We start from the raw sequence: 24,827 nt of genomic DNA, 5'->3' as shown, positions 1-24,827 counted from the left end.
CAAACATATGAAGCTGCCAAAGACCAAGTCAGACCAGTGGCCTATCTAACTCACTCAGACTGGCAGCAGCTCTCCAAGGATCTCTGGATCATGGTACTCAAAATTTGTTAGTTTGTTTTAAATGGATACACTAGGGCACCAAGACACTTATTCATGTAAAGAGTCTGCCATGGCCCTGCCCCTAGGTAAGACCACAATTTTAGTTCTTAAGGTGAGTTTCACTGGTATTTCTTGTATTTCTTTTTAGAGAGAGAGTTCTCTATTAAACACGTTTAAGGACCAAAGTAGTGGCACCAGCCTAGCCACATCATTGGGCAGCGAGCACTACTCTCCAAATTTTAAGAGCTTCCGAAATTCTCTGAAAGCAACACCAGACCCAAAATTTATAAATATATACATCCTGCCACTTCATGAAATGGTCAAGAGAGAGAGGACGTAGGGCAGGGAGAGGAAGCAGTGTGAAGACGAAACTTCCAGACTACTTTAAGAGAAGGAAACAGGAATAAGAAGTGTGCAATAAATCCTCCAGAATAACCAAGCAGATTCCCAACTTCAGTGGGATCACTTGTAAGGGACAGAAGAAGAAACGTATGCCTATGGCAAAAGGAGGGAACATAAATTTAAGTAAATGGTAGGCTTCCAAAGAGAAAAGACAGCACAACATGTGACACCAGCAGCATGAACAGAGTAAACTTGTATTCTGCTTTATGGTCAGAAGCCAACCAAATTAGGCTAGGGGGAAAAACCAATAAAAAAATTAAATTAAATGCAGCCTTTTGAAATACAGTTAGAGCCTCCCCAAGAGTTGAGCAGATGCCCTGGAATCAATTCAGTATTCAAGCAACAAATTAAAAAAACTAGTAGGACCCCCAAAATCATTGATACTGAAGTAGGATTTTCCATACACAGAGTTCTTCAAAATAACATTAACTCATGAAATAAGATGACAGCATGCCACAAAACCAAGAGCAGGGGGAAATCTACTAAATGAACCAAACCCTTCTTGTTTTGTATTGCCCTTCCAGTGAATTTCTTATACGTCACAGAACTCTGGAAGGAAAAATATTTTGAAACATGAACAGTTTTGTGGCATCGAGACCCAACAGATGCAATAGACAAAACAAGTTTCTAGGAAGATAGGTATGATGTGCTATAAAAGTCGTAGAGCAAGAGTTGAAAAGCTTTAAACACTAGTGGGGGTAAAAATAAAAATAAAAAAAGCTATAGAAACTACAATACTTCCCTACAGCACAGAAACTATGGAAGATGTAATAGAATGTAATCTGGATGGTCTGACTCTGTATAAGGTAGTTTCCCAATTTCAGAGCTTTGAGGAGTACCTCTCATGCTTTGTGTGCTGAGGCACGCTGATGTGCTGCCATAGAACTGGCAGCATGTCACACAAGTTAAATAATGAAAGACTTTTGTGAGCCCAACTTTTCACCAAAAGAACTGGCGACCTGCTACATCTTTTCTATAATTCACTGCTCCAGTCTCACCTCCTTCCAATCAGCCTCTGTTGAAGGTGATTAGTTTTACTGTGTCCTTGCATGTGAAGTAACTTCTGATGAAGGCACATAGCAGAATTACCTGAAGTCAGACGAGGCCAGGAAGAAGGCCCAGATCAACAACTCAGGAACTCCTCCAAGTGAGGCTATTCTTGTGCTCACTAAGAGCTTTAAGAATTAGCTGCATTTTCAATTTTAATTCAGGAAACAGAAGTATATATCCCATGATAAAGTACGGGAGATGACGGCTTAAAGATTTCATAATCATAGCATAATCCATGTCAAATTCTGCATGTCAAGATGCATTTGGAGTTCACACTAAATCATGGGTTATCGTGACGGGAACAAGTCTACTTTGCTTCTCGTCTCACGCACTGACCCCTACTCTACAAGCTCCACCGCCAGCACCCCAGTGTACAGTACGGTGTCCTCAACCTTCCCTGGCAGTGAGAGCAGAAGGTCTGCAGGAGGCTTTTACTCATGCTTGCGTGAAGGCAAGTAGAATCCTCTGATAAAACAGGCTCCCTGATTGCAAGGAGTCTACTCACAAAAACACACAATCAAGCAAACACAAACAAACAGAGGTTTCCTACAGATCTTCTCCATACAAACATGGGGAAGCCCAGGGACTGGGGGGCAATGCACAGGAAGATATTAAGGACGGGGCTTGCATGCACCCCCCTCCCCCCTTCCAACACTTTGGAATGATCAGGTAAATTCCTAATAAGTGTCAGCAAAGTAAGGCCTGAGGGAATTTGTGTATGGTAATAAACAGAATATGGGATGCGGGTGGCGCAGTGGGTTAAACCACAGAGCCTAGGACTTGCCGATCGGAAGGTCGGTGGTTCGAATCCCCGCGACGGGGTGAGCTCCTGTTGCTTGGCCCCTGCTCCTGCCAACCTAGCAGTTCAAAAGCACGTCAAAGTGCAAGTAGATAAATAGGTACCGCTCCAGCAGGAAGGTAAACGGCATTTCTGTGCGCTGCTCTGGTTCACCAGAAGCGGCTTAATCATGCTGGCCACATGATCCGGAAGCTGTACGCCGGCTCCCTCGGCCAATAAAGCGAGATGAGTGCCACAACCCCAGAGTCGGCCATGACTGGACCTAATGGTCAGGGGTCCCTTTACCTTTAATAAACAGAGCAATCTTTACACAGATCCATCAGTAGGGGCTGAACTACAGAAGAAGACTGCCAAGTGGATCCAAGGTAATCCCTAGTTGGGGGTTTCTACAGAGTGTGGTGTGCACTGTGTACAATAAAGCCATTAGATGTGAGCCAGCACATGGAGAAAGGGCTAACAGGTATATCTTTTGTAAACGTCTGAAATTAGGAGTGCTCTGTGGCAGTCACACAACGATGCAGATAGACATAAACAATATTACTTGTGAGGTTAATGTCTCCAATGTGTCGGGCGGGAGGGGGGATGGGGAGGAATACAGAGACTGCAAATCCACTAGCTGGCAAAGAAATAGCACTCATCTGCTTGTTGTTATTCATACCAGAGTCCAAGCTGGCCCACCCACCCCTTTCCTGGTAGTTCTATCATTTCAGCTTTAGAAGTCCTGGTACGACAGTAGGTCGATGACTCCTTTAGATGATTGTTGGAATGGTTTCTGAGCCAGAAAGAAACAACCGCCAATTACACAATCCTACGACGCCGCACGTGGACTACGGAAAAAGACCTTTAAATAGAACGGGAGCCAAGAGCTCCCATTGGATCAGAAAGAGAACTTGGAACGAATTCAAGAAGCAGAGATGACAGAAACCGTACGAGGCTGAGAGCCCCTTCCCAAGTGTTAGAAGATTTGCCTAATAAGTGAATGTGATGGGGGGGGAGGGAGAGAGAGAGAGAGGGAGAGAGAGAGAGAGAGAGAGAGAGAGAGAGAGAGAGAAAGACGCTCCAATAGAATTTGTAGCAATCACCCTCAATTTATGAAGTTCAGCCTTCCATGCCACAAAAAAGAAACAAAGTTAAGCAACAAAATTGTCTTGGAGTATGGATCATTCGTTTGACATTTTGGTTTGAAAGAGCACCTTTTGTTCTTGAATCCTCTTCAGGAAGAAGGAAAGCACTAAATGTAGGCTGCAGCAAGAGGGAGGCAAACCCTCACAGAAGCTTTCTAATACAGAGATGCTGTATTGGAAGTGTAGACCGCTTCCAGGTTAGAACAAGGCCTTTCTCCACTATAACCATAACTCAGCAAAGGTTTGAAAAAGCCCATTCAGTCAATACTATGAGCTGCAAGCATGCTTGGAACTTCTCTGCACAGTCAAAAGTGTGCTCAATCAAGTTCTAGCCATGGCACAATTCTCTTACACATCCCCTTTCAATCCCATCTGTGCATATGGGATTGCATACAATACAATCCTTCTAACAAACAAAAACAAAAAAGGGATCATTAACTATGAATATAACTATGAATAACATGATGATACTGTTACTCAACTTGTGAAATGTACACAAGAACGGCTGGGTTTTACTTTCTCTTTTCCTTTGCTTTCTTTTTGTTAAATATGTCATTTCTATTGTTTTATTACTTTTGAATATAAATGATTTTTTAAATGAAAAATGGGGGGGGGAGCAGGAGCATACAACCACTGAAGACTGAAATAATACACTGTGTTGTGAGTGGGGTGGGAAGAGAAAGGAAGTTGTGTTTGTCTCGCCAGTCATACGGCACAATAGCTCGTGGCACTTGTGCAACCACATTTCATAGAGCAACCAAAACAGCAGCAAATGTACCCTCCTGGTGAAAAAAATCACATCATCCTAGATAAAAAATGTTGTGTCTGAAGCGGCAGTTCAAAGGATACTGAGGCAGGCACACACAGACATGCGAACAATGTACAGTCATTGATATACAAAATGCATGTTAATGGCACAATAAACTGACTGTGAAGAAGTACCCCTGGAGAAAACACACACACATACACGGCTTAACAGGGTGTGTGGGTGTATCAAAAGCTGCTTTGGAAGTGTGCAAGAGGTAGCAAAGAAGAAGCAGAGGAAAAGAGGCACTTTAATGAGATATAAAAGAGGCACTCTAATGAGATATAAAACGGTATGTTTGGACAAAGGCACAAGTCCTCTTCAAGTGCTCAAAAGATCACATGAGGACTTAAACTGGGTAGGGGGTGTGAATGTGCGTGCACACACACTCTACCTAATTTTCAGTACTCGTATGTTCTTCTGAATGCATGAAAACTGACGGCTACATTTTAAACACTATGGGCAGGGAGGGGTGATTTGAAGCAAGGAACTGATAGGTTAGGTAGGAAAGCGTTAGCTGCTCCCTTCCCTCACCACTTCTCAGCTGAACCCTTCCACAGTATCTGTTAACTCACAGAAAGGGCATCAGGCTGCAGTTACACGCCTTTGTGTGTAATGAGTAGTTTGGACCTAGTAGTGTATCTTCCCGTCTTTCTGCTGGGAGCTAAACGAAACAGGAAAGAGGATAAGAAGTCTGAAAATGGCAAAGTACTTAACCAATACTCTCTTGCCAGCATTATTCTCCTCAAATGCAGACTGAGCTATCATCCGCTTCCATTGCTGAACCCCCGCTTTTAAGCAGTGATTCCAGCTTCCTTAAAGGATACTAGCAGTTTTTGCCCTGAATGAATCAAAGTTCCAGGACAATGATGAAAGGTGATCCCATTTGCGGTATAACCTAGTCCTGCCCAAAGCAACTGTCATTAGTGAACAAATAGTGAACAAAGAGCTATGAAGCATAACAATCATATTAAATACAGTCATTAATCTGAAAAGTATTCATTAGCGGAGCCTTATTCAAGTAGCAGCACAGAATCAATTCATTCATGACATCTTAACCATCTGTGCTTTTCATCTTCAGCTTTCTGAAACATTTCTCTCTCATCGCTCTCTGTCTGCACTCACCTGGTCTGTGCAAAGTGGTTAAGAATATCCCACAAGCTCTGACTGGAGCAAAACGTGTCTTGGAGCCTAGAGCAATCATCCAGCTGCAGCACAATCCGTACCTAGGAGGTAGAACCCAGGGAATTAGAACAGAACATATATGTCCCAAATAACTAATGGCAGAACAGTATTTGACAAGTTGCTTAAGGTCACATCTGGCAAGTCAGCCATCCAGGGTCATGTCAGGCCAACTGTATCCTGACCTCCCCATCCAGAATTTTGACTAATGCTTTGACCAATAGATATCAGCACATACAGTGACCCAAAAAACCAAACAGATCATGTGGATCAAATTGCAGTTCCATTATTGTCTCTCTAGAGACATGCATACAAGGCTTAGATGGCAGAACTATATTTTGAACAAAACCACACTGCAGAGTCCATGGACTGCACTACTTCATACTTCAAGTGAGGGATGATAATAATAATAATAATAATAATTTATTATTTGTACCCCGCCCATCTGGCTGGGTTTCCCCAGCCACTCTGGCGGATATTTGTCAATGGCCGTCTGTGCAGAAAAGTAGAACATAGGGGAGAATCAAGTTATTCCATAGGAACTCTATCATTCTATGATTAGAAGTGTTCCTGATTCCATACAGCCTGTTTACAATACCTAATCTTGACCCATCTGCATTCAACTGCATCCTGACTAGTCCTGAAAAGAATTGCAGCAGGAGTGCAGAATGGAAAGTTATATGAACTTGGCTATCAGTTTCATCGCCTGGGGTCAATGCTGGTGTACACGATGTGGCTGGACTTTGACATACTTCAAATGAGCAATAATCAGAGGTGTTTGAGTTTCTTCATATATGCAATTACCTCCTTGGCTCCATAGAAAACAGGGAGATATAAAAAGACTGGATCACAAACAGAGTTCCTTAGGGTAGCTAAGAAACTGGACTATTAACATTTGTAGGTAACTGTCATAGAGGGTTGGGCAGACTGAAGAGCTCCTCCAGTTTGCATGTCTACTCTACTATAAAATAATTTCAAATCAAAGGTAGTCACAACAGCAAGCATGTGCATGTTTTGCCAACAGTTTTTTGTGTGTGTTCGCATCTGGTTTTGCCAGATAGTTTTATTGGCTTAGTAGTTAGGCACGGCTGCAGACACAATATATGCTATTGAAGTTTTCTTTTTCATGGGCAAAGACAGCTAGGTCAGAGCAATCCACAACTAAGGACAAAAGACCATTAGGGTGGGATAACAAACAAAGGAATGCCACTAAAAAATCCTTGTAGAGATATCCCAATATCCATAGGAGTTTGTGTGCAGGCACACACAATAAGATATGTTTTCTCCCATGTATAGGTTCCTTAGAACTCATGATAAGGTATCTTATTCAAAATAGCTCGTCTTCTCACTAGGCTAGATCTCATCTGATGTCTAAAGACACTGAATAATTAGCGTCCCTATGTCTATAGGAAAGTTATTTTACACTTTAGATCTGTTCTCACCACTGCACATGATCCTGGGATCCTGTCACAGGCCACTCCAAATCTCGCTGCCACTGGGGAAAAACAACCCATCCAAAAACCGGACCTGAAACACTTTCATTCAGAGGTAGATTTCTTTCTCACTCTGAAAGCAGAATTAAGAAAAGCTGAATGCTTCCAATGTAAATTAATTACTTCTTTAGCAAGGAATTTCACTTGCACAATGTTAAAAATGGCCAACTAGTAGATCCAAAACAGAAGGAGGCAGCCATAGTTCAAAAGGGGCTGCGTCTGACGAAGGCAGTCATGGACAAAACGATAAAGGGAAGGTCAATCAAAAGTTCCCTTTGGGAGAAGCCATCATGGAGGAAGTTTGGTCAGAAACTGCAATCACTTCTGACCAGCACAAACCTAATTTCCATTTGAGAACACTCTTCACCTGACACGCCACATGGTCAACTCAGCCCCTGGATTTTTGTAATATAAAATAATGCTTGACTTAAATAACTGTGCAACTGTGCAACTGTGCAACTGACATGGGCAAGAAAAATCTCCTTTATGGAGAACAGAACTTTTCCCTCCTAAGCCATGAATCTGAGAACCATCCACACTATCAACTGCAATCTGAAAGCCTGAGCCAGTAAATGATATGCAGGGGTGGTCCAATGACGTCTATAAACATTCAACAACAAGCAACTCCTGCGAACACAGAATTTGTGTTCTTTTAATGATAGCTTTCACTGTAACTGGGAGGGCAAAATGCTCTTTTTAACAAGCAAATTCTTTGAGAAAACACCAATGAAATCTCCAGAGTTGGCAATGGGGCAAGAGCGCTGAACCACCATCCCACTGAACTCATTCTGCACATAGGCCTCATCACGGAAGCATCTAAGGGTTCTGGGGAAAGAGACAGACACAACAAAATCCTTCCAAGATTTTGACAAGAGTTTAAAAAAACCCCTATACACCATAAAATCCAACGTGCCCTAGTGCTTTCATTGGCAGGGTATGATTGCACCATGACCAAGAGATGTGACCTGCTTGGAGCCAGCAGCACGCCCCTAGGAAGCGGAGCTTCAGACACTAAGCACAAGGGCCAAAGTAGTTTCATCCTATCACTGTCATGGCTTTCCCTGTTTCTTCATTGCCCAAGACCAGCCTCTGGATTATCCTTGGCTGCATAAGGGTGCCGACAACTGACATCACCGAGCTAGAAGACTCTTGCCCAGAAATCCACTCTGCCAATTGCATCAGTTTTTTAGGCAGCAGTTCAAAGCCAGTCATGACACGAAAGTCATATTCAGGCAATTAAATGAAAACTTCACAGAAATCCCAAGCTACGTATAAATATTAATCTTTTTATCCAGCAAACAGAGAGCCATGCCATTTAGTTTCTAAGTTTACAAACACACGAGTACAAGACTGATGAACGGCTAAAGTGCTGTGTTAGTTCTTTGTAACAGTACACTTCCCCTGACCACTGAGGAATCTGCTTTCATTGCCTTACGTACATGTATTTCAAAAGCCAGAAAGAAAGAAGATGTGGACCCAAATTCAATAAAGAGGAAATGACTTAAAGAGGACAGTTCTTAACAGTTGTGGTCTAGAAAATTTCACAGCTTGCTTCCAGTCAGGATGTACATATCCTGTGTTTTCATCATGCTATCGAAGCTATAAATTATTCAGTTACACCATCACTATTTACCAGTTGAAGGCACTAACACTGGGATATAGGACATAGTATGCTGATTTAGCTCATGTAAAGGCCACTGGGAAATACAATAAACACTACAAAATATATATTATTTACAGTATTGGCCTGAATATAAGCCACACCTCTTTTTAGAAATTCCGACCGTGAAAAGTTAAAGTGCGACTTAAATTTGCGACCTTACAAAAATTGGTTTTTTTACGATATTGCTGGTGAAACAGACATACGGTAAAATGGAACAGGTGTGAGTGCCTGCGTAATTTTAAGGGAGCAGCTTATATTCGGGTATTGACTTTTTTTCTTTTTCCCTGTGAATTTTAAAGGTGAGGCTTATATTCGGTTGCGGCTTATATTTGGGCCAATACGGTATATGTTGTAACTCACCTTGAGACTATTTTCCAGTAGTAGGGGGGTCTCAGAAATTAAATAATATACAAATAACTTCACCTAGCATCGCAGCCGCAGAGGAAGACATCTTTATTATTATTATTTATTTATTGAATCTCTATACAGCCCTATACCCAGAGGTCTCAGAATGGTTCACGGAACAAAATCAAAATATAAAACCACAAAATATATAATCATAATAAAAGCAACAACCCAAAAAAAACCCCACCCCAAAAAAACCCCCCACATTTTAAAAGGGTATTATTATTTAGCAGAAGTAATTGAAGAAATTATAAAGCCATTTTAAAACTCTTTTGGAATGCGATATTATGGTCCTTGCAACCAACCAACCAACAAAACCAAATGCGAAATAACAGATTTTCATAAACTGCTTGGAGATTTGCTTACAATAAAGCAGTATACTCGGTTCGTTAAATATATATATTGCCCCAATTCGTAGCTCACATTTAGCCACAGTTTTCAGCTATCTATAGTTTAATAGAACGAGAATTAGCTGAGATTCCTGTATTTTCCCACTGTTGCCACAAGATATAATAAATATGTCACAGCCGAACATGTCGTATCATCTGAATTCTGGCTCCTAATTCCCCCAAACTATGAGTGGGAAACCAAGAATAAGCCTTGGTTATCGCTCATGGCTTGTTTGGAGAGAAACAAACCAGAAGCTGAGGTTCAGAAGACACAACAGTGCAGCAGAAGCAGGGAAAGAAGTATCCCAGAGAAGCTTTTAAGCAGCAAATCCCAACAGGTTGACCCAAAACCAGGGCTGGGGAACCTTGGGCGCTCCAGATATCATTGAAATCCAACTCCCATCATCTATCACCATTGACCTTGCTGGCTGGAGTTGATGTAAGCTGGACAATATCTGGAGGCTCAAAGGTTCCTCAGGTTCCTCATTTTAAACTATGGTTTAATGTGGCACGCCCAGGCCATTGCCAGCCAACACAATTTAAGGTCATCCTTTGAGGTGTCCAATTTTCAAGTTAAGGTAGTTTAATGACATACAGTGGTACCTCAGGTTAAATACGCTTCAGGTTACAGACTCCGCTAACCCAGAAATATTACCTCGGGTTAAGAACTTTGCTTCAGGATGAGAACAGAAATCATGCAGCGGCGGCGCCGCGGCAGCAGCAGGAGGCCCCATTGACTAAAGTGGTGCTTCAGGTTAAGAATAGTTTCAGGTTAAGAACGGACCTCCAGAACGAATTAAGTACTTAACCTGAGGTATCACTGTATACAGTTTAACTAGAATTCCCAGCATCCCTATTTGCTATGCCGGCTGAAGCTGATGGGAACTGGAGCCCAACAAGGTTTCCGGAGTTGCAGACAACAAAGCAGTCAAGGTTTATAATGACAGCATAACAAACCAAGAGTCGGCACAAGGGGCTTATTTATTTAAAGCACGTTAAAATCCCATTCTTCAACCAAAAAATGCCCTCAGTCTCACATAAAAAAAAAAAGATGCCACTCCTTGCCCATCTCCCCCACTGGTTGTCTCTGCCCTCTGAAATTGTCAGTTTCGGTTCAAGAAGCTCTTTCACAGACTTTAACAAACCACTTCTAATGAACTGAGTCACATTCCTTATAGTAATAGTTTGGAATTAACAGAATTAGGCATTGCTTAGCCTTGTTACTAACTCAACTGATAAATCTTGATTTCTGGAACTAGTTATTTAGTCATGACCTGTCTCCCTTTTCGGTTTAATGCAGCAGATAACAATTTCAATACTTCCAACAGATAAAATCTAACTCCATGAATTATTGATAAAGGATTAGTAATGAGTCTTAATAGCAATATTTTTATATTAATTAAACATGTTCCTTTTGTAATTAATAATTTAGGATTAACTGGACTAAACTGTTGATTAACTATTTATATCCAAGTCAATAATTAAATCTGTTTCTGGGATTACATATCTTATTTTTGAAGTAGTTTCCCCTGAACACTCCACCTAAAAATGTATGTGTGGTTTTAGTCAATATCTTCCTTAAGTTCAACAACTGACTACTGGAGGCTAGACACTGGATTAATTTAAAGGATATACACAGAGAATTCATTTACATTTCTGAAATATACAAACATCAATCCCCATATATTTTCCCTATCTAGTTCCATTCATTCCACTCTAAAAGTAAATATAAATAAATAATATGCTTTGTTAAATTAGTTCTATCCTTCAGTTGCTAGTATTGATTAGTTTCCTGAGGGAGTTATTTCTTTTTAATTACAATATGTATCTGATAATTTTTTCAAGAGCTAAAAAATCAGACATCAGATGTTCTAAAGCTACACTACCAAGTCTGAAGCCCACAACCCTTAGGTAAGGGGGATAACTTTCCAACGCTACAACATAACATACAGGTTACAAATCCACAGCCCAATGACTCAATGCAGCCTGCAAAACCACTGTTAGCAGCTTGCCAGCCCTTTACCAAAATCAAGCACTACTTCTTAATTTGAGAAGATCCTCTTCTCCCTCTGGCACAGTACAATTGCTGGAAGGCCTTAGTCTCAGGAAACAAGAACGGATGCTCCAACCTCCAAAGGCTTCTAGCAATGGTGTCTCACAAGAGGAAGAAGTGCTGTTCCAAGGTAATGTCTGCAACCAGAACCAGTGTGGAGGCCGAAGGAATGAGGAGTCTGGAGCTAGGAGGTGGAACACAGAAACTGGAGCACGGAGGAGCTCTGAAGGGAGCTCTTTACCCAGCAAAGGTCCAGAGGAGTCTGAGGGACGTACATAGTCCCCATCTCTCCCTGGTCCTCTTCTGGGTCACAGCCTGCAGTTGGGTCTTCTCCCCACTCCTCCCATGTAGAACCCTGCCAACAGAGCTGTCTGGAAGGCAAGAAGATTACCTTGCAAGTTAGGCCTTCCCACCTGCTCTCCCACCACCTTTCCTCCTGTGGCCCAGGGGATGATGGGGAAGAACTGCAGATCAAGGTGGATAGGGTTGAAGGGGAAGCAAAGGAGGCATCGTTGAGATGGGGCTCTTCTGGTTGCCTTGGGACTGGTATGGGTTTCTTTAAGTATTCGGTGGGAACAGGGTGCTGCATGCAACCCCCAAATCTCTTCCTCTGAAGAGGTCTCTCCAGGGTATGAGTCTGTCAGGATCCTAACAGGTGAGTGGCTTCCTCACCCACCTACCCTGCCCACAACCATCACAGTGCTGGGCCAAGTGGAGTAAATTTAATCCATCTGTCCCATCCTGTTGGTGTGATTTCCAAACATCATGGCGAGAGTAGAGAGAACATTTGATATTTACCTAGAGAATAAAGCTGAGCCTTCCAAATACTTCTTCATCAAAAGCTTAACTGACTCACGTTGCCAGTACAAATGCAATTTCTCTCCATTGCATTCTCAGCCAATTAATTTTATGAAAAGTTGTTGGCTAACTGACCATAAATTGATGATTCTTTAATTGGTTTAGTGTGCTCCAGCAAATTTCCACTGAAAAGGATTTGCCTTGGTTCTTCATTTGTTCATTGTTGTATATACAATTTCTGTAAGTCTTTAGGGCTTCTTTTTTAAAGAAAATATAGTTGGCCTTGGTAAATAACTTCCTTCTTTTAGGGATTTTAAGAGCAGAACTGCTATCCCTGAAAAAGTATATTGTTTGGGTTTCACACTTAGCTAGAATTAAGCCCCAGTGAATACCATGGGATTTATTTTGGGGTAAATACACATTGGACTGCATTGTAAGTCAAACATATATCACCATTTCATAGCAAAGCTTAATCTATGCTTTTAAAGCAATAATAATGCCCTTTTCAAACCAATTTCTGTGCATTCTCCCATTTTTTTCATCACTCTTCCAACACTTTTATTACTGATACGTGAAAATCTAAGTGGCACACAGCATCTAATGGCAATATTAGCCAGGTCAACCATTTAGAACCATTTAGGAGATCCAATTTCATTTACAAAACTGATAAGAACCGCAGTAAAATATAGTATATCCCAGACAAGGAAAGCCAAACCCTTTCTCTTTTGGCAACTTTATTCAGGTCAGACTAAGCCTTATGTCAGACGGTAATTACCAAAGAACATGAGTTTTAAAAATAAAATTACAGAGAAATACAGTGGTACCTCGGGTTACAGATGCTTCAGGTTACAGACTCCGCTAACCGTGAAATAGTACCTCGGGTTAAGAACTTTGCTTCAGGATGAGAACAGAAATCGTGCTCGGGCGGCGCAGCAGCAGCGGGAGGCCCCATTAGCTAAAGTGGTACTTCAGGTTAAGAACAGTTTCAGGTTAAGAACGGACCTCCAGAACTAATTAAGTTCTTAACCTGAGGTACCACTGTGTATGATATGCTTTCTAAAAAGGACTGAGGTCCTACTACTACTATGCCATCTCTCACTCTTTCTTTTATCAACTCCATTTAAGATTATAAATGAGTTGACAGAAAGAAGGTGAAGAGGTTGACAGTGAATGAGAGGCAACTTACAGTACAGTACCTAGAGAAACTGAGGGATTTCTTTATCGTGCCTGTCTTTATCTTGTACAAAAAGCCTTAGATGGAATCCAGCAGCATCTGGAGGGTCACAGGTTCCTCCACTTTGCCTTGAGATTTTGCTTTAAAAACAAAGCAACATATATAGGTCCATAAGGAAGCTGAGAATCCTGTGAAGGGGGATATCTTATCATCATCCCTCTGACAAAACCCTGCCATGATCACGGCTGGAATGTGAGCTAGAAGTGTGTTATAAAGTGAAAAGAACCTACCGTAGTTTCAATTCCTGCTCTATTACGAGAGACTGGCACCATCTCCAGTTTGGCGTTGTTGGGTAGGTTGGCAAATCTCCATTGAACAGAGAGATCCAGCACAGTCCTCTGAAACCTGCAAAAGAAACAGTCTAATGATATCCTTTTGCCCTGAGACTAATTCAGACTACTTATCAGTGATTCCCCCCCCCCGCCCCCATATTTTGTAACCCGATAATTTCTACTTGTGTTCTTCTGGCTGCTGCATAGAATAACACATAAATCTGACATTTGGGAATTGTAAGTAAAATCCATTAAAACCTACAGAACAGTGTGGTCTGATCACTACAAGAGGGGGATAAATGGAGAAGCACTGTAAGCATACTAGACTGGATATTAAAAGGGTCTAACAGCCTTTATTCCTAATGCTTCACTGTTGCTAAACATTTTGTGATTTTTAAACTCTGGTGGGGCTCTCTTACTACTGGAGAATGTGTTCAGCCTGCACTCTGGATCTAAGGATCCAGCCAAGTCCTTTATTAATTACCCCAAACAGGTGATCTCTAAATCTACCCCCCCCCCCCGACAATCTTCCTTAAATTAAATTAAGTTACTACAGTACATGTGAGACATTTTCCCCTGGTTTTTCCCACAGCACTGTGGTAACATTTAAAGGCCCCAAACCACATGGGTGCTAACCACACAGGTCCTTAGCATGATATCATCATTCCCTAGCCATGGTCAGGCAACAAGGATTTATACAATTTGCACCATTCATGTGGTTATGGGCCTTTAAATGTTACCACAATGCTGTGAGATCGACCCACAGAAAAGCAATTCCCCAGCACCACAGTAATGCTTGAAAGGTACTCCTAAAATATTATTTTCTGTTGCCACATTTTATAGCGTACTAAACAGAACATGTAGATTTGTGCAACCATGATTTTAGGCTCCACATAGATATCCCCAACATAATCAGAATATCATGGAACAATTAGTACTAGTTACTGATGCCCACTACCTTGTCCAATGCTTATGGCGAGATGAATTCTCTAGCCTTTGGACTAGTAGAATTCATGCCAAACTCCTGAGTTATGGAATCTCTCCTTCAGATTCCCTAAAACTAGACCAAATTACTGCTCAAAGACTGATCCGCCAAAGACTGGATGACACCGATCTACAGCGAAATTATATGCTGGGGGGAGGTGTTTGTTCACCCCAGAACATTGGTATCACTTTAACTTACTGCGTTCCATCATACCTCTCCTCCCTTTTGACTGTTGCCCATAGACTGGCCTTCACCAAAGCGAGGTTCAACGTTTTTCCCTCCAACGTCTTGAGACATAGATTCTCAAAGGGCCAAGCCCCCGCCACGTGCGAATGTGATAAGGAGACGCCAGAGTCGCTCCAGCACATCATGTTCACTTGCCCCCTGTTCAATGTGCCACGGGCAAATTTGTTGGGATCAATCATACAGAAACTAGAGGGTACCCCACCAAAATTCCACCTTGCTCAAATCTTGCAGGATAAGGATACTCATACGACCCTGAATGTGGCTAGGTTCCTGGTCGCTGTCCTTACCCAAAAGCGACGCCAAGGAGCACTACAAGCTAACTAAGGCGTAGTATGCCATTCTATTTTATAGTATTTTATTGTTATAGTGGTGTTTTAGCGGCTGTTTTTTTCCCACGTGCACAAGCTGTTATTTATGTGTTGTTTTTACCTGTATGGGCCTATGGCCGTAATAAATATTGTTTGTTTATATGATGCTCACAGAAACAATGGCTTGAATCCAGAGGTATTTATACTTGTGCAATTGGTGGTTCCAATATCCACTAACATCCCTCTCCAGCAGCATCTCTGCACTTGCCATATCCCATGTCATTCTAGAAGGCTTTCTGACCTGCAGGGGCTGCTTTTCAGAGGGCACAAGGACTGTGGCTGGAAGGAAGAGGCAGGAAAGCTCCACTGCATGACATTCACCCCTATGCTCCCCTGGATTCAAGCCAACAATATTAGGTCAGCTACTTACTTCCCCCTCTCCCTTGCTTGATTTAACACAGTTTAGTAATAATAATAATAATAATTATTATTATTATTATTTATAGCCCTCCCTCCCCAGCCGAAGCCGGGCTCAGGGCGACTAACTACAATAAAATAGTACAACATTCTAAAATCATTTCATTATAAAATTAATTCAACTCAAATTAATGGCAACCATTAGACTACAGTTCTGTGAAGATTGCCAAAGGAGGGAGTCAGGCTGTGCCCTGACCAAAGGCCTGGTGGAACAGCTCTGTCTTGCAGGCCCTGCGGAAAGATGTCAAGTCCCGCAGGGCCCTAGTCTCTTGTGACAGAGTGTTCCACCAGATTGGAGCCACAGCCGAAAAAGCCCTGGCTCTAGTTGGCTCCAGTCTAACCTCTCTGTGGCCTGGGACCTTCAGGATGTTTTTGTTTGAAGACTAGGAACAACAGGAGCCACCCAACTCTCAACAAACTATGAATATGCATACAAAGGGCCACACTCTTAGAAGCTGTAGAGTAAAGCAATGGAAAGAGGTGCAAGCATTTTCACATCAGGAAAACATTTGGATAGAAAATAGGAAAAAAAAGCTGCAGGAGTTGCTATTTGGAAAGAGCTGAAATACATGGGACAAGCAGAGGCAACGCTACTGTCAGTGTTTTTATTTTCAGAGAGGGGCCCAGGCCCAAACAGCTGCTTAATAGAGGAACAGCTTGTTGTAAAAAGAATAGTCTAGAACAGCAGCATGACCCTGTTGCACATAGTGCCGTGTGATGTCAGTTATGAGAGGGGCTGTTTCCACCAGAGTGTTCAGAGACCTGGGGAGTCAGTGGAATCCTTTGTTAGAGGCCTGTATGAAATAGCAGCACAACAGTTAACTCTGCATCACAGCTATCATAGGCAAAGTGAGATGGCATCTGTGGGCAGCAGATGTTTAGTGTTCCAAAGGACAGCAGAGTAGGAGGCATACAGGTCAAAACCATAAGGCACAATCCACCAGGACAGTTCCTGCATGAGCCCCATTAAAATGAGCAAGATCTGGAATAGCTCCCATTCATATCCATTAGTTATGCACAAGATGGCTTTCTCTAGACCTGTGAACTAGTTCAAGTGAAGGCAATGCCATTTCCATTTTCCACCCCAGGTACGTAAATGCCTTTGGCTCTCCATAGCTGCAGCTTCAACAACAATTTATTATTTATATCCCTCCCCAGAGATCATCGACCAACGCGACCAAGGCAGTTTTAGTCTCATGGTGAGGCTTGAATCCCGATTGGAAGGGATCTAAATGGTCCGCATCCTCCAGGCGTGCTTGGAGTTGTTCAGCAACCACCCGCTCAATCGCCTTGCCCAAGAATGGTAGATTTGAGACGGGGCAATAGTTGGCCATATTGGCCAGGTCTAAAGTTTTGTTTTTTTTAAAGAAGCGGTTTAATGACCACCTCTTTCAGTGGGTCTGGGAAGACTCCCTCACAGAGGGAAGCATTCATCACCCCACAGAGCCCATCGCCCAGCCCTTCCCGGCTCACTTTTATTAGCCAGGATGGGCAAGGATCAAGGAGAAAGGTGGTCGGTTTCACTCGTCCAAGCAATCCTTGGAGGCAACAGATTGGAATTGATCCCATGTAACATGACTAGACAGGACTCTAGCACTCTCCCACCCTGGCCCAACTCCCACGGTGGAGTCTACCTCTTCTGAATCTGAGCGACTTTATCTGCAAAAAACTTTGCAAAAGCATTGCAGGAGATCTTGCAATAACAAGGGTATTAACTGTCTCAGTGACTCAACTGCAGGAAAACACAACCCTAGCAACACCATTAACAGCAGGTCTACCTGCAGCTACATTTACCGTACTTCCCAAAACATGGAGGAATGAACAATCTTCTCATAGCAGTGATACCATTTATCATCAAAGGTTTCACATGTATCAAAGCTTGCTGAAACTGCTGGATTACAGTATAACTGATGAAGTGACAAAGGCACAGAGAGCCTTCTGCCTTACCAGCATCCATTGAGCAACTGAATATTTAGTTTGGAACTTAATATTTCTTTAGACTGCCATGCCTCTTAACATCACCTGCACCAACCAGAATGGGATGCTTCTTGCCCTAACTATGAAAGGGAATCTACTGTGGGAATTTTTTTTTAACTTGAGAAACTTTTTTTTTTAACTAAATTTGAAATCTGGGTTCTTATTAATCATTTTCTGATTCACCTGTAATTATTGATTATATTGTTGCCAGATTTTGTTAATTTTTGTGGGGTGGTATGGTTTTAGTATTATACAGATAAATTATTGGATTTCAATGTTTTATTTTGCACTGTAAATATTTTAGTATTCTTGTTAGTCACCTTGAGTTCTCTGAGAAAGGCATCTAAGAAATATTAATAATATTAATACATGCCTATTTCATAGACCGATTATGCCAAAATACTTGGAATTTGGGGCTATAAATCCCTAGAGAAGTTGGTGAGTATGCATGGAATTAAGATATATTATTGCTAAAACAGGGAGGGAGAACCTGTGGCCATTTAGAGGTTGTTGAAGTACAATGCCCATCATCCCTAACCGCTGGTCATGCTAGTTGGTGCTGATGAGAGGCAGAGTCCAACAACATCTGGCGGTCCATCCGTTCCCCATCTCCATTCTGAATGAACTAGTGACTGTGTTTTCACATCAGGGAAGTGGGTCTATCTAGCCCAGCATCCTGTGGCCAGTATGGTGTAGTGGTTAAGAGCGGTAGACTCCTAATCTGGTGAACCGGGTTTGCATCTCCGCTCCTCCACATGGAGCTGCTGGGTGACCTTGGGCCAGTCACACTTCTTTGAAGTCTCTCAGCCCCACTCACCTCACAGAGTGTTTCTTGTGGGGGAAGAAGAGAAAGGAGAATGTTAGCCGCTTTGAGACTCCTTAAAGGGAGTGAAAGGCGGGATATCAAATCCAAACTCTTCTTCTTCTTCTGTTTTCAACAGCCAGCTGCAGGTGCATGAGAACTGGTACTACATCTGACCAATTAAGATGAAAGTTTGATCTTGGCCAAGGAACACTCTGCTAGACATGTCAAATTTGGGATCACAGCCTTCAAAAGCAAATAATTCTGGATGGCCATTGTGGGCTCCATATTACACTTCTCTCCCACCCATCCCCCAAATTAACGGCAAAGAAACAGTGAACTGTCAAGCTATAAAGGTATGGAAAAAACAGTAAGACTCACTTCAAATCATATTCATTGGGACTGAAATTCTGCTTTCTACAAACCTCTTCCAGAATCTTAAAAAAGAAAAAAGGCAAGATGTTAATATAAAACAGAGAGTTCTCCCATTCTGTCCCATAACATACTCAGTGCAGATTAGTCATAGAATTATAGAGTTGGAAGGTACCATGAGGGTCATCTAGTCCACCCCCTCCTGCAATGCAGGAAACTTTTGCCCAAAATGGGGCTCAACTCATGACCCCAAGATGAAGAGTCTCATGCTCTTACAGGTGAGCTATCATTTACTTCAGTAAGCATCTCCCCCCCCCCTTCTCAACTCATGCTTATGGGTCAAGTTGTGATTCTAACTTACATTAACAATTCCACCTGCATGAGAGGAAGATTCTCCCCCACAGCCCGGCAAAAGAATTTAGGCCAAATGTGAGCGTACTATCAGAGGAAAATTACATTTATTCTGGGGTAACACTGCAAACTATTCCAGGATGTTAACATGATACATTTCTGACAGAAAGTAGCAATCTCCCTCAACATTACATTAATTTGAGGACTAATTTTTCATAATGAAGGCTAAATTGATTGGTTGTTTTTAGGTACCCCATTGATCCTTGTGGGATTTTATAGAGGATAATTATTTACATGAATAAGTGCAAGGAAACCTTATGGAATACTCATTTATGGACGACTGAACATGCAGGTTGGGAAACAAAAGAAAAAAGACCTTACATGAAAGAAGCTTAAATCAAAATCTTTGTGGTCCGATAAAAAAAAGAAAACCTCTGATGAAGTCTGATAGAGTGAGAGTGGAAAACCTTTTTAAAGTTATAGATCCACATGCCAGTGGTGGGCTGGGTTAAAAGGAGGCAGAGTAGTGAATGTAAATATAACCTTTATATGGTAGGGTAGTATCTACAGACACCATTCTCTGTTCTCTATCCAGTTAAATAAGAGGCATGATCATATTAAGGGCACATGCCAGCCAGACAAAAACACCTGAAGAGGGTGCAGAACAGGCCTGGGGAAGAGTATGGTCTGGGGAAGAGTCCCAAGGGGCAGACAGAGAGGTCTGGAAGGCCACATGCAGCCCCAAGGCCTGAGGTTCCCCACCACTGCGATAGAAGATCTACCCCCAAAAAATATAAATTACATTTCCCTGAGAGGCAAACCCAAAAAAGAATCTTGCAGCAACTTAAAGACTAGCATGTGCCATAATACATTTGGTAGCCTTTAAGGTGCCACAGGACTGCGGGTTGGTTTCCCCCCATAAATTACATAAGACTAGAAGAGATACTTTTAACATTTCAAAGGGGCTTTCAACTCTCTCATTCGCACCTGCCTACATCGGAAGGCGTCTATTTTTTTCCGGCAGGGTCTACTAAGGTTTTACAGGAGGAGATCCCTCCTTTCAGTTCTTTTCTCCTACAGAAAAGGCATTTCTCGACATAACCCCATTCAGGTTGCAATCCTAAACGCATTTACTAGCGAGTAAGCCCCTGCTGAATGACAGAAGTCACTTCGAAGTCAACAGCCAAGATGACTGCGCTGTCAGGGGCCATTTCTTTTCCCCACCAGGGGCAAATATCTACGATCCTCCCCCACTTCAGGAGGCCGGAGTCCTTCCATTATTGCACAACTTCCTTTCAGACACCGAGATAAAGGGAGGAGGAAAAAGCCCGTCACCGGCTCTTATCAGTGTTCAACCCATTCCGTTTCTACCACTCAAGAAACTCTTCCCGGCCGGGTCCGAGAGAAAAACCCTTGACAATTATGTGCCCTCTGGTCCAATCAGAGCGAGCCTCTTTCCCCCCTTTCCTGCCCCAGGGCCAATCAGAGTGACTGCATCCGCCCAGCCTCCCCGTCCCTGGGCCAGACCCACCTGGAGCAGCGCGGTGCTTGGGCCTACTCGCACCGTCACTCGCCTCCCGTTCGGAGCCAGCACGGAGACCGCGGAAGTGCCGCCGCCAGCTGCCGCCATCGTCCCCCCTCTTCAGCCCCCGGCCGACCCCACCCCTGCCTGGCCCTCGAGCGCCTCAGCCGCCGGGCTCACCCCCCGCGCCCCGGCACTTGTCTATAGCCAGCCTCCTAGGTAGTTCAGCCCAATGGCCCCGGCAAAGGGGCGCGGCCACCACTCAGGCCGCCCCGCCTTACGCTTCGCCTCCCGCTCGCTCGCTCGCTCGCTGCAATAGGGGTTCCTCCTTCTTTAAAGGACTCGCGACCGGTTCCTGAAAGAAACCTCTTCCAAGTATGCACGGCTGTGCTTTGCTTTCCGTTCGTTGTCGAGGGGCAGCTGTGCCCTCACTGTTAGTGAAAAGCGGGGCGGGGGACACACACACCCAACTTTTGGATTCTTCAACATCAACTTCGTTGGACTGGTCATGTTGTGCGGATGCCTGATTATCGTCTTCCAAAGCAAATATCCTAACTTAAAAATAGAAAGCATCATGCTGATGGTCAACAAAAGAGGTCTCAAGGCAAATCTAAAAAATTGTAGTACAGTATAAACACCAACAATTGGGAAACACTGGCCTGCGAGCGCTACAATTGGAGAACAGCCTTTACCAAAGGTGTCATATGGGCTTTGAAGACACTCGAACTCAGGACGCAAGGCAGAAACGTGTTAAGAGGAAGGCACGCTTGGCTGTTCTACACCGTGATCAACTTCCGCCCAGAAACCAATGTCCCCAGTGTGGAAGGACGTGTGGATCCAGAATTGGCCTCCCCAGTCACTTAACGGACTCATTGTTAAAACCATGTTTATGGAAGTCAATCTTACTTGGCTACAAGCGATCGCCAAAGAAGTAGTGAAAAGGGGGGGAACCCAACTTTTCCACCTGGGTTTCTCTCTTGAAAAATACGTGTGTACCACTGCAGCGTTTGCTCAAAGACGGCTACTTTTAATATTGGGAGGGTCCCTGTGCCAGGGTCCCCCAGATCTACATTTCTATCCCAGAGGCATATATGTTTCTGTTGAATTTCTGCCTGCCTGGCACGCAGCAGGTGCAATGTACTGGGATCCTGCCAGGGAAGGAGCGGCAGCATCCTGAGTCCTGTATAATCTGCCAACCCATTGGCAGAGAGTAATAGATGGGACGCAGGTGGCGCTGTGGGTTAAACCACAGAGCCTAGGACTTGCCAATCAGAAGGTTGGCGGTTCGAATCCCTATGACGGAGTGAGCTCCTGTTGCTCAGTCCCTGCTCCTGTCAACCTAGCAGTTCAAAAGCATGTCAAAGTGCAAGCAGATAAAAAGGTACCGCTCTGGCGGGAAGGTAAACTGCGTTTCCGTGTGCTGCTCTGATTCGCCAGAAGCAGCTTAGTCATGCTGGCCACATGACCTGGAAGCTGTACGCCAGCTCCCTCGACCAATAAAGCGAGAGGAGCGCCGCAACCCCAGCGTCAGTCACGACTGGACCTACTGGTCAGGGGTCCCTTTACCTTTACTAGATGAATAGGATTGGATCCATGAACTGGACTCCTGCCATATATAACTGCTCACATGGCCCCTGCCAAATTGTTCAGACTCTGTTCCCCATCTGTAACATGAGAATAGTAATGATCTGCCTCACTCACAAGGATGTCCTAAGGAATAAAGATGGTAAAGGAAACAGGAGGACATGGTAGTGAATTTGATGCTACTGTAAAGCAGTCAATGTTTACTCAGAAGTAGGTCCCGCTCCCAGATAAATGGCATAGGAAAACTGGCATTCTTACCTACCTATTCCAACTACCCCTATAAGATGCTTCCCCTTTTGCCTATGAGTTATTTCCACAAATATTTAAACAATAGAACCTTCCATTAGATTTTGACCCTCACTGCATACAGGACCACAAGAACTGGGAGGGACTCAGGGCATCATGCAGACTGAGCTCCCAAACTTGCAACACTATTCCTTCGCCCAATTTTTTTTTTCTACTGAGGCAGACCCAGATTACACAACATCAGGGGTTCATTCACTGCACTTGTTCCAATGACATTCATGCCATAATCTGTCAACAATTTCCTCTTACATTCTGCTTACAAGAGACAGGCCTTCCTATGCAACGAATAAATTCACACACATCCAACTTCAGAAATGGTTATATTCATAAACTAGTAGGAAAACGTTTGACTTCCCAGGGCATTCTGTAACTGATCATAAGGCCAGCATTCCAGAAACAATGATCAATTAAAAAAAATCAGTTTTATTGCTTGTGGATTACATCAAGACAAAGACTGAAGGTTTTAAAAATCCATACTACATGTGTTGATTGGCTTACCATTGACAGAATAGCTGTGTTATCTATTGTGTTTTGTGAATAATTCCCTGACCATTACAGGTGTTTATAATACAATCACCACAGCAATTCTGAGTAAATTATCACTAATCTACTGCTGTAAAGAGGGATACAGGTGGTGCTGTGGATTAAACCACTGAGCCTAGGGCTTGCCGATCAGAAGGTTGGCGGTTTGAATCCCCACGACGGGGTGAGCTCCCATTGCTCTGTCCCTGCTCCTGCCAACCTAGCAGTTCAAAAGCACACAGTACAAGTAGATAAATAGGTACCGCTCCAGCGGGAAGGTAAACGTTTCCATACGCTGCTCTGGTTCACCAGAAGCGGCTTAGTCATGCTGGCCACATGACCTGGAAGCTGTATGCCGGCTCCCTCAGCCAGTAAAGCGAGATGAGCGCCGCAACTCCAGAGTCAGTCATGACTGGACCTAATGGTCAGGGGTCCCTTTACCTTTACTACTGTAAAAGTTAAATGTAAACCTATCTGACATGCATTCAAGGTCCAGTTACTACTGATTGTAACTTTTGATTCCCCTCCCCTTCAACTCCCTCCTTACAAATTTCTCCTTTATATACCTGTCAACAAAATTTTACTTCAGGCATCTGACATTGTGGGGATTGGTCCATGAACTCTTATGCCTTAACAAATTTGGTAGACTTTTCAGTGCTGCAAATCTCTGTTTTTGCTGTGAAACCAACACATATCCCTCTGGAAATCAGAACACATATTAACCCTGCAAGGCCAACACAGAGTTCATTTCATACCACCTTTCCTACAGTCTCTGGGTTGGCTTATTTTATGAAATCATTGGGAGGGATGGGGGGGGGACCTTTTAAATTTTTTTATGCAGCATTGCAATATAGCCAGAATCAGTCGAAACAAGTCAGTCCAACACATGAGAACTGACAGTCCTGCATAAACAGTTCATGGTCCTGATGTGTTTATCTTTAAGCCTCTGAAAGGTTCTAGATCCAGCTGATAGTGAGGTTGAGACAGATAAGACCAAGGGTAACTGATACCTGTTGCATCTTATCATCTACCATTTTGTATAAAAGGTATGACACATAGGTGCTAGCAAATGCTAAATTGACTGGATTAACATCTTCTGTTTATGAGACACGCCAGTTTAAATGGGCGGAAAATGGTTTTAGTACAGAGCAGCTTGTTTCCATCAAGACAAATAAAAGGATAAGAAATTCCAAAGAAAACTACTTTTTTTTTATGCAGTCAGTAGCAAAATAAAAGATACAGTGATCACCTATAATTGACCCCTACATGATAAATTAAAAAACAAGAAGCTACTACCACTTGACCCCACCTCTTCTCAGATAGATTATGAAAGCAAGGAGGGGATATAACGTTGAAGTCTGGGCTCCTAATTTTCACATTGCTAGAACAATATGTTTAAGAGAATGCATTGTTAAACTTAAATAAATGTAACATTACAGTGGTACCTCGGGTTACATACGCTTCAGGTTACAGACTCCACTAACCCAAAAATAGTACCTCGGGTTAAGAACTTTGCTTCAGGATGAGAACAGAAATTGCGTGGTGGCGGCGCGGCAGCAGCAGGAGGCCCCATTAGCTAAAGTGGTGCTTCAGGTTAAGAACAGTTT

At 43.0% G+C, this 24,827-nt stretch overlaps 1 protein-coding gene across 1 annotated transcript in view; it reads right to left on the bottom strand.

The window, feature by feature from the left end:
* ASPSCR1 (ASPSCR1 tether for SLC2A4, UBX domain containing) overlaps positions 1–21,097 on the bottom strand; it is a 64,427-nt gene extending 43,330 nt beyond the window's left edge. Inside the window, exons 1-4 of the mRNA XM_081849431.1 lie at positions 20,818–21,097; positions 18,945–19,000; positions 13,727–13,841; positions 5,405–5,505 (exon numbers count right to left, since the gene is read on the bottom strand). Coding sequence (XP_081705557.1) covers positions 5,405–5,505; positions 13,727–13,841; positions 18,945–19,000; positions 20,818–20,916 — 371 coding nt within the window. The 5' untranslated portion in view covers positions 20,917–21,097. The remainder of the gene's footprint in view (positions 1–5,404; positions 5,506–13,726; positions 13,842–18,944; positions 19,001–20,817) is intronic.
* Positions 21,098–24,827: the final 3,730 nt, after the last annotated feature.

The sequence above is a fragment of the Podarcis erhardii genome (assembly GCF_964252035.2).
Source record: "Podarcis erhardii genome assembly, chromosome: 2".
Classification (NCBI taxonomy): Eukaryota; Metazoa; Chordata; class Lepidosauria; order Squamata; family Lacertidae; genus Podarcis; species Podarcis erhardii.
The sequence above is the reverse complement of the archived record's forward strand: the minus strand, read 5'-3'. Positions and strand labels throughout refer to the sequence as shown.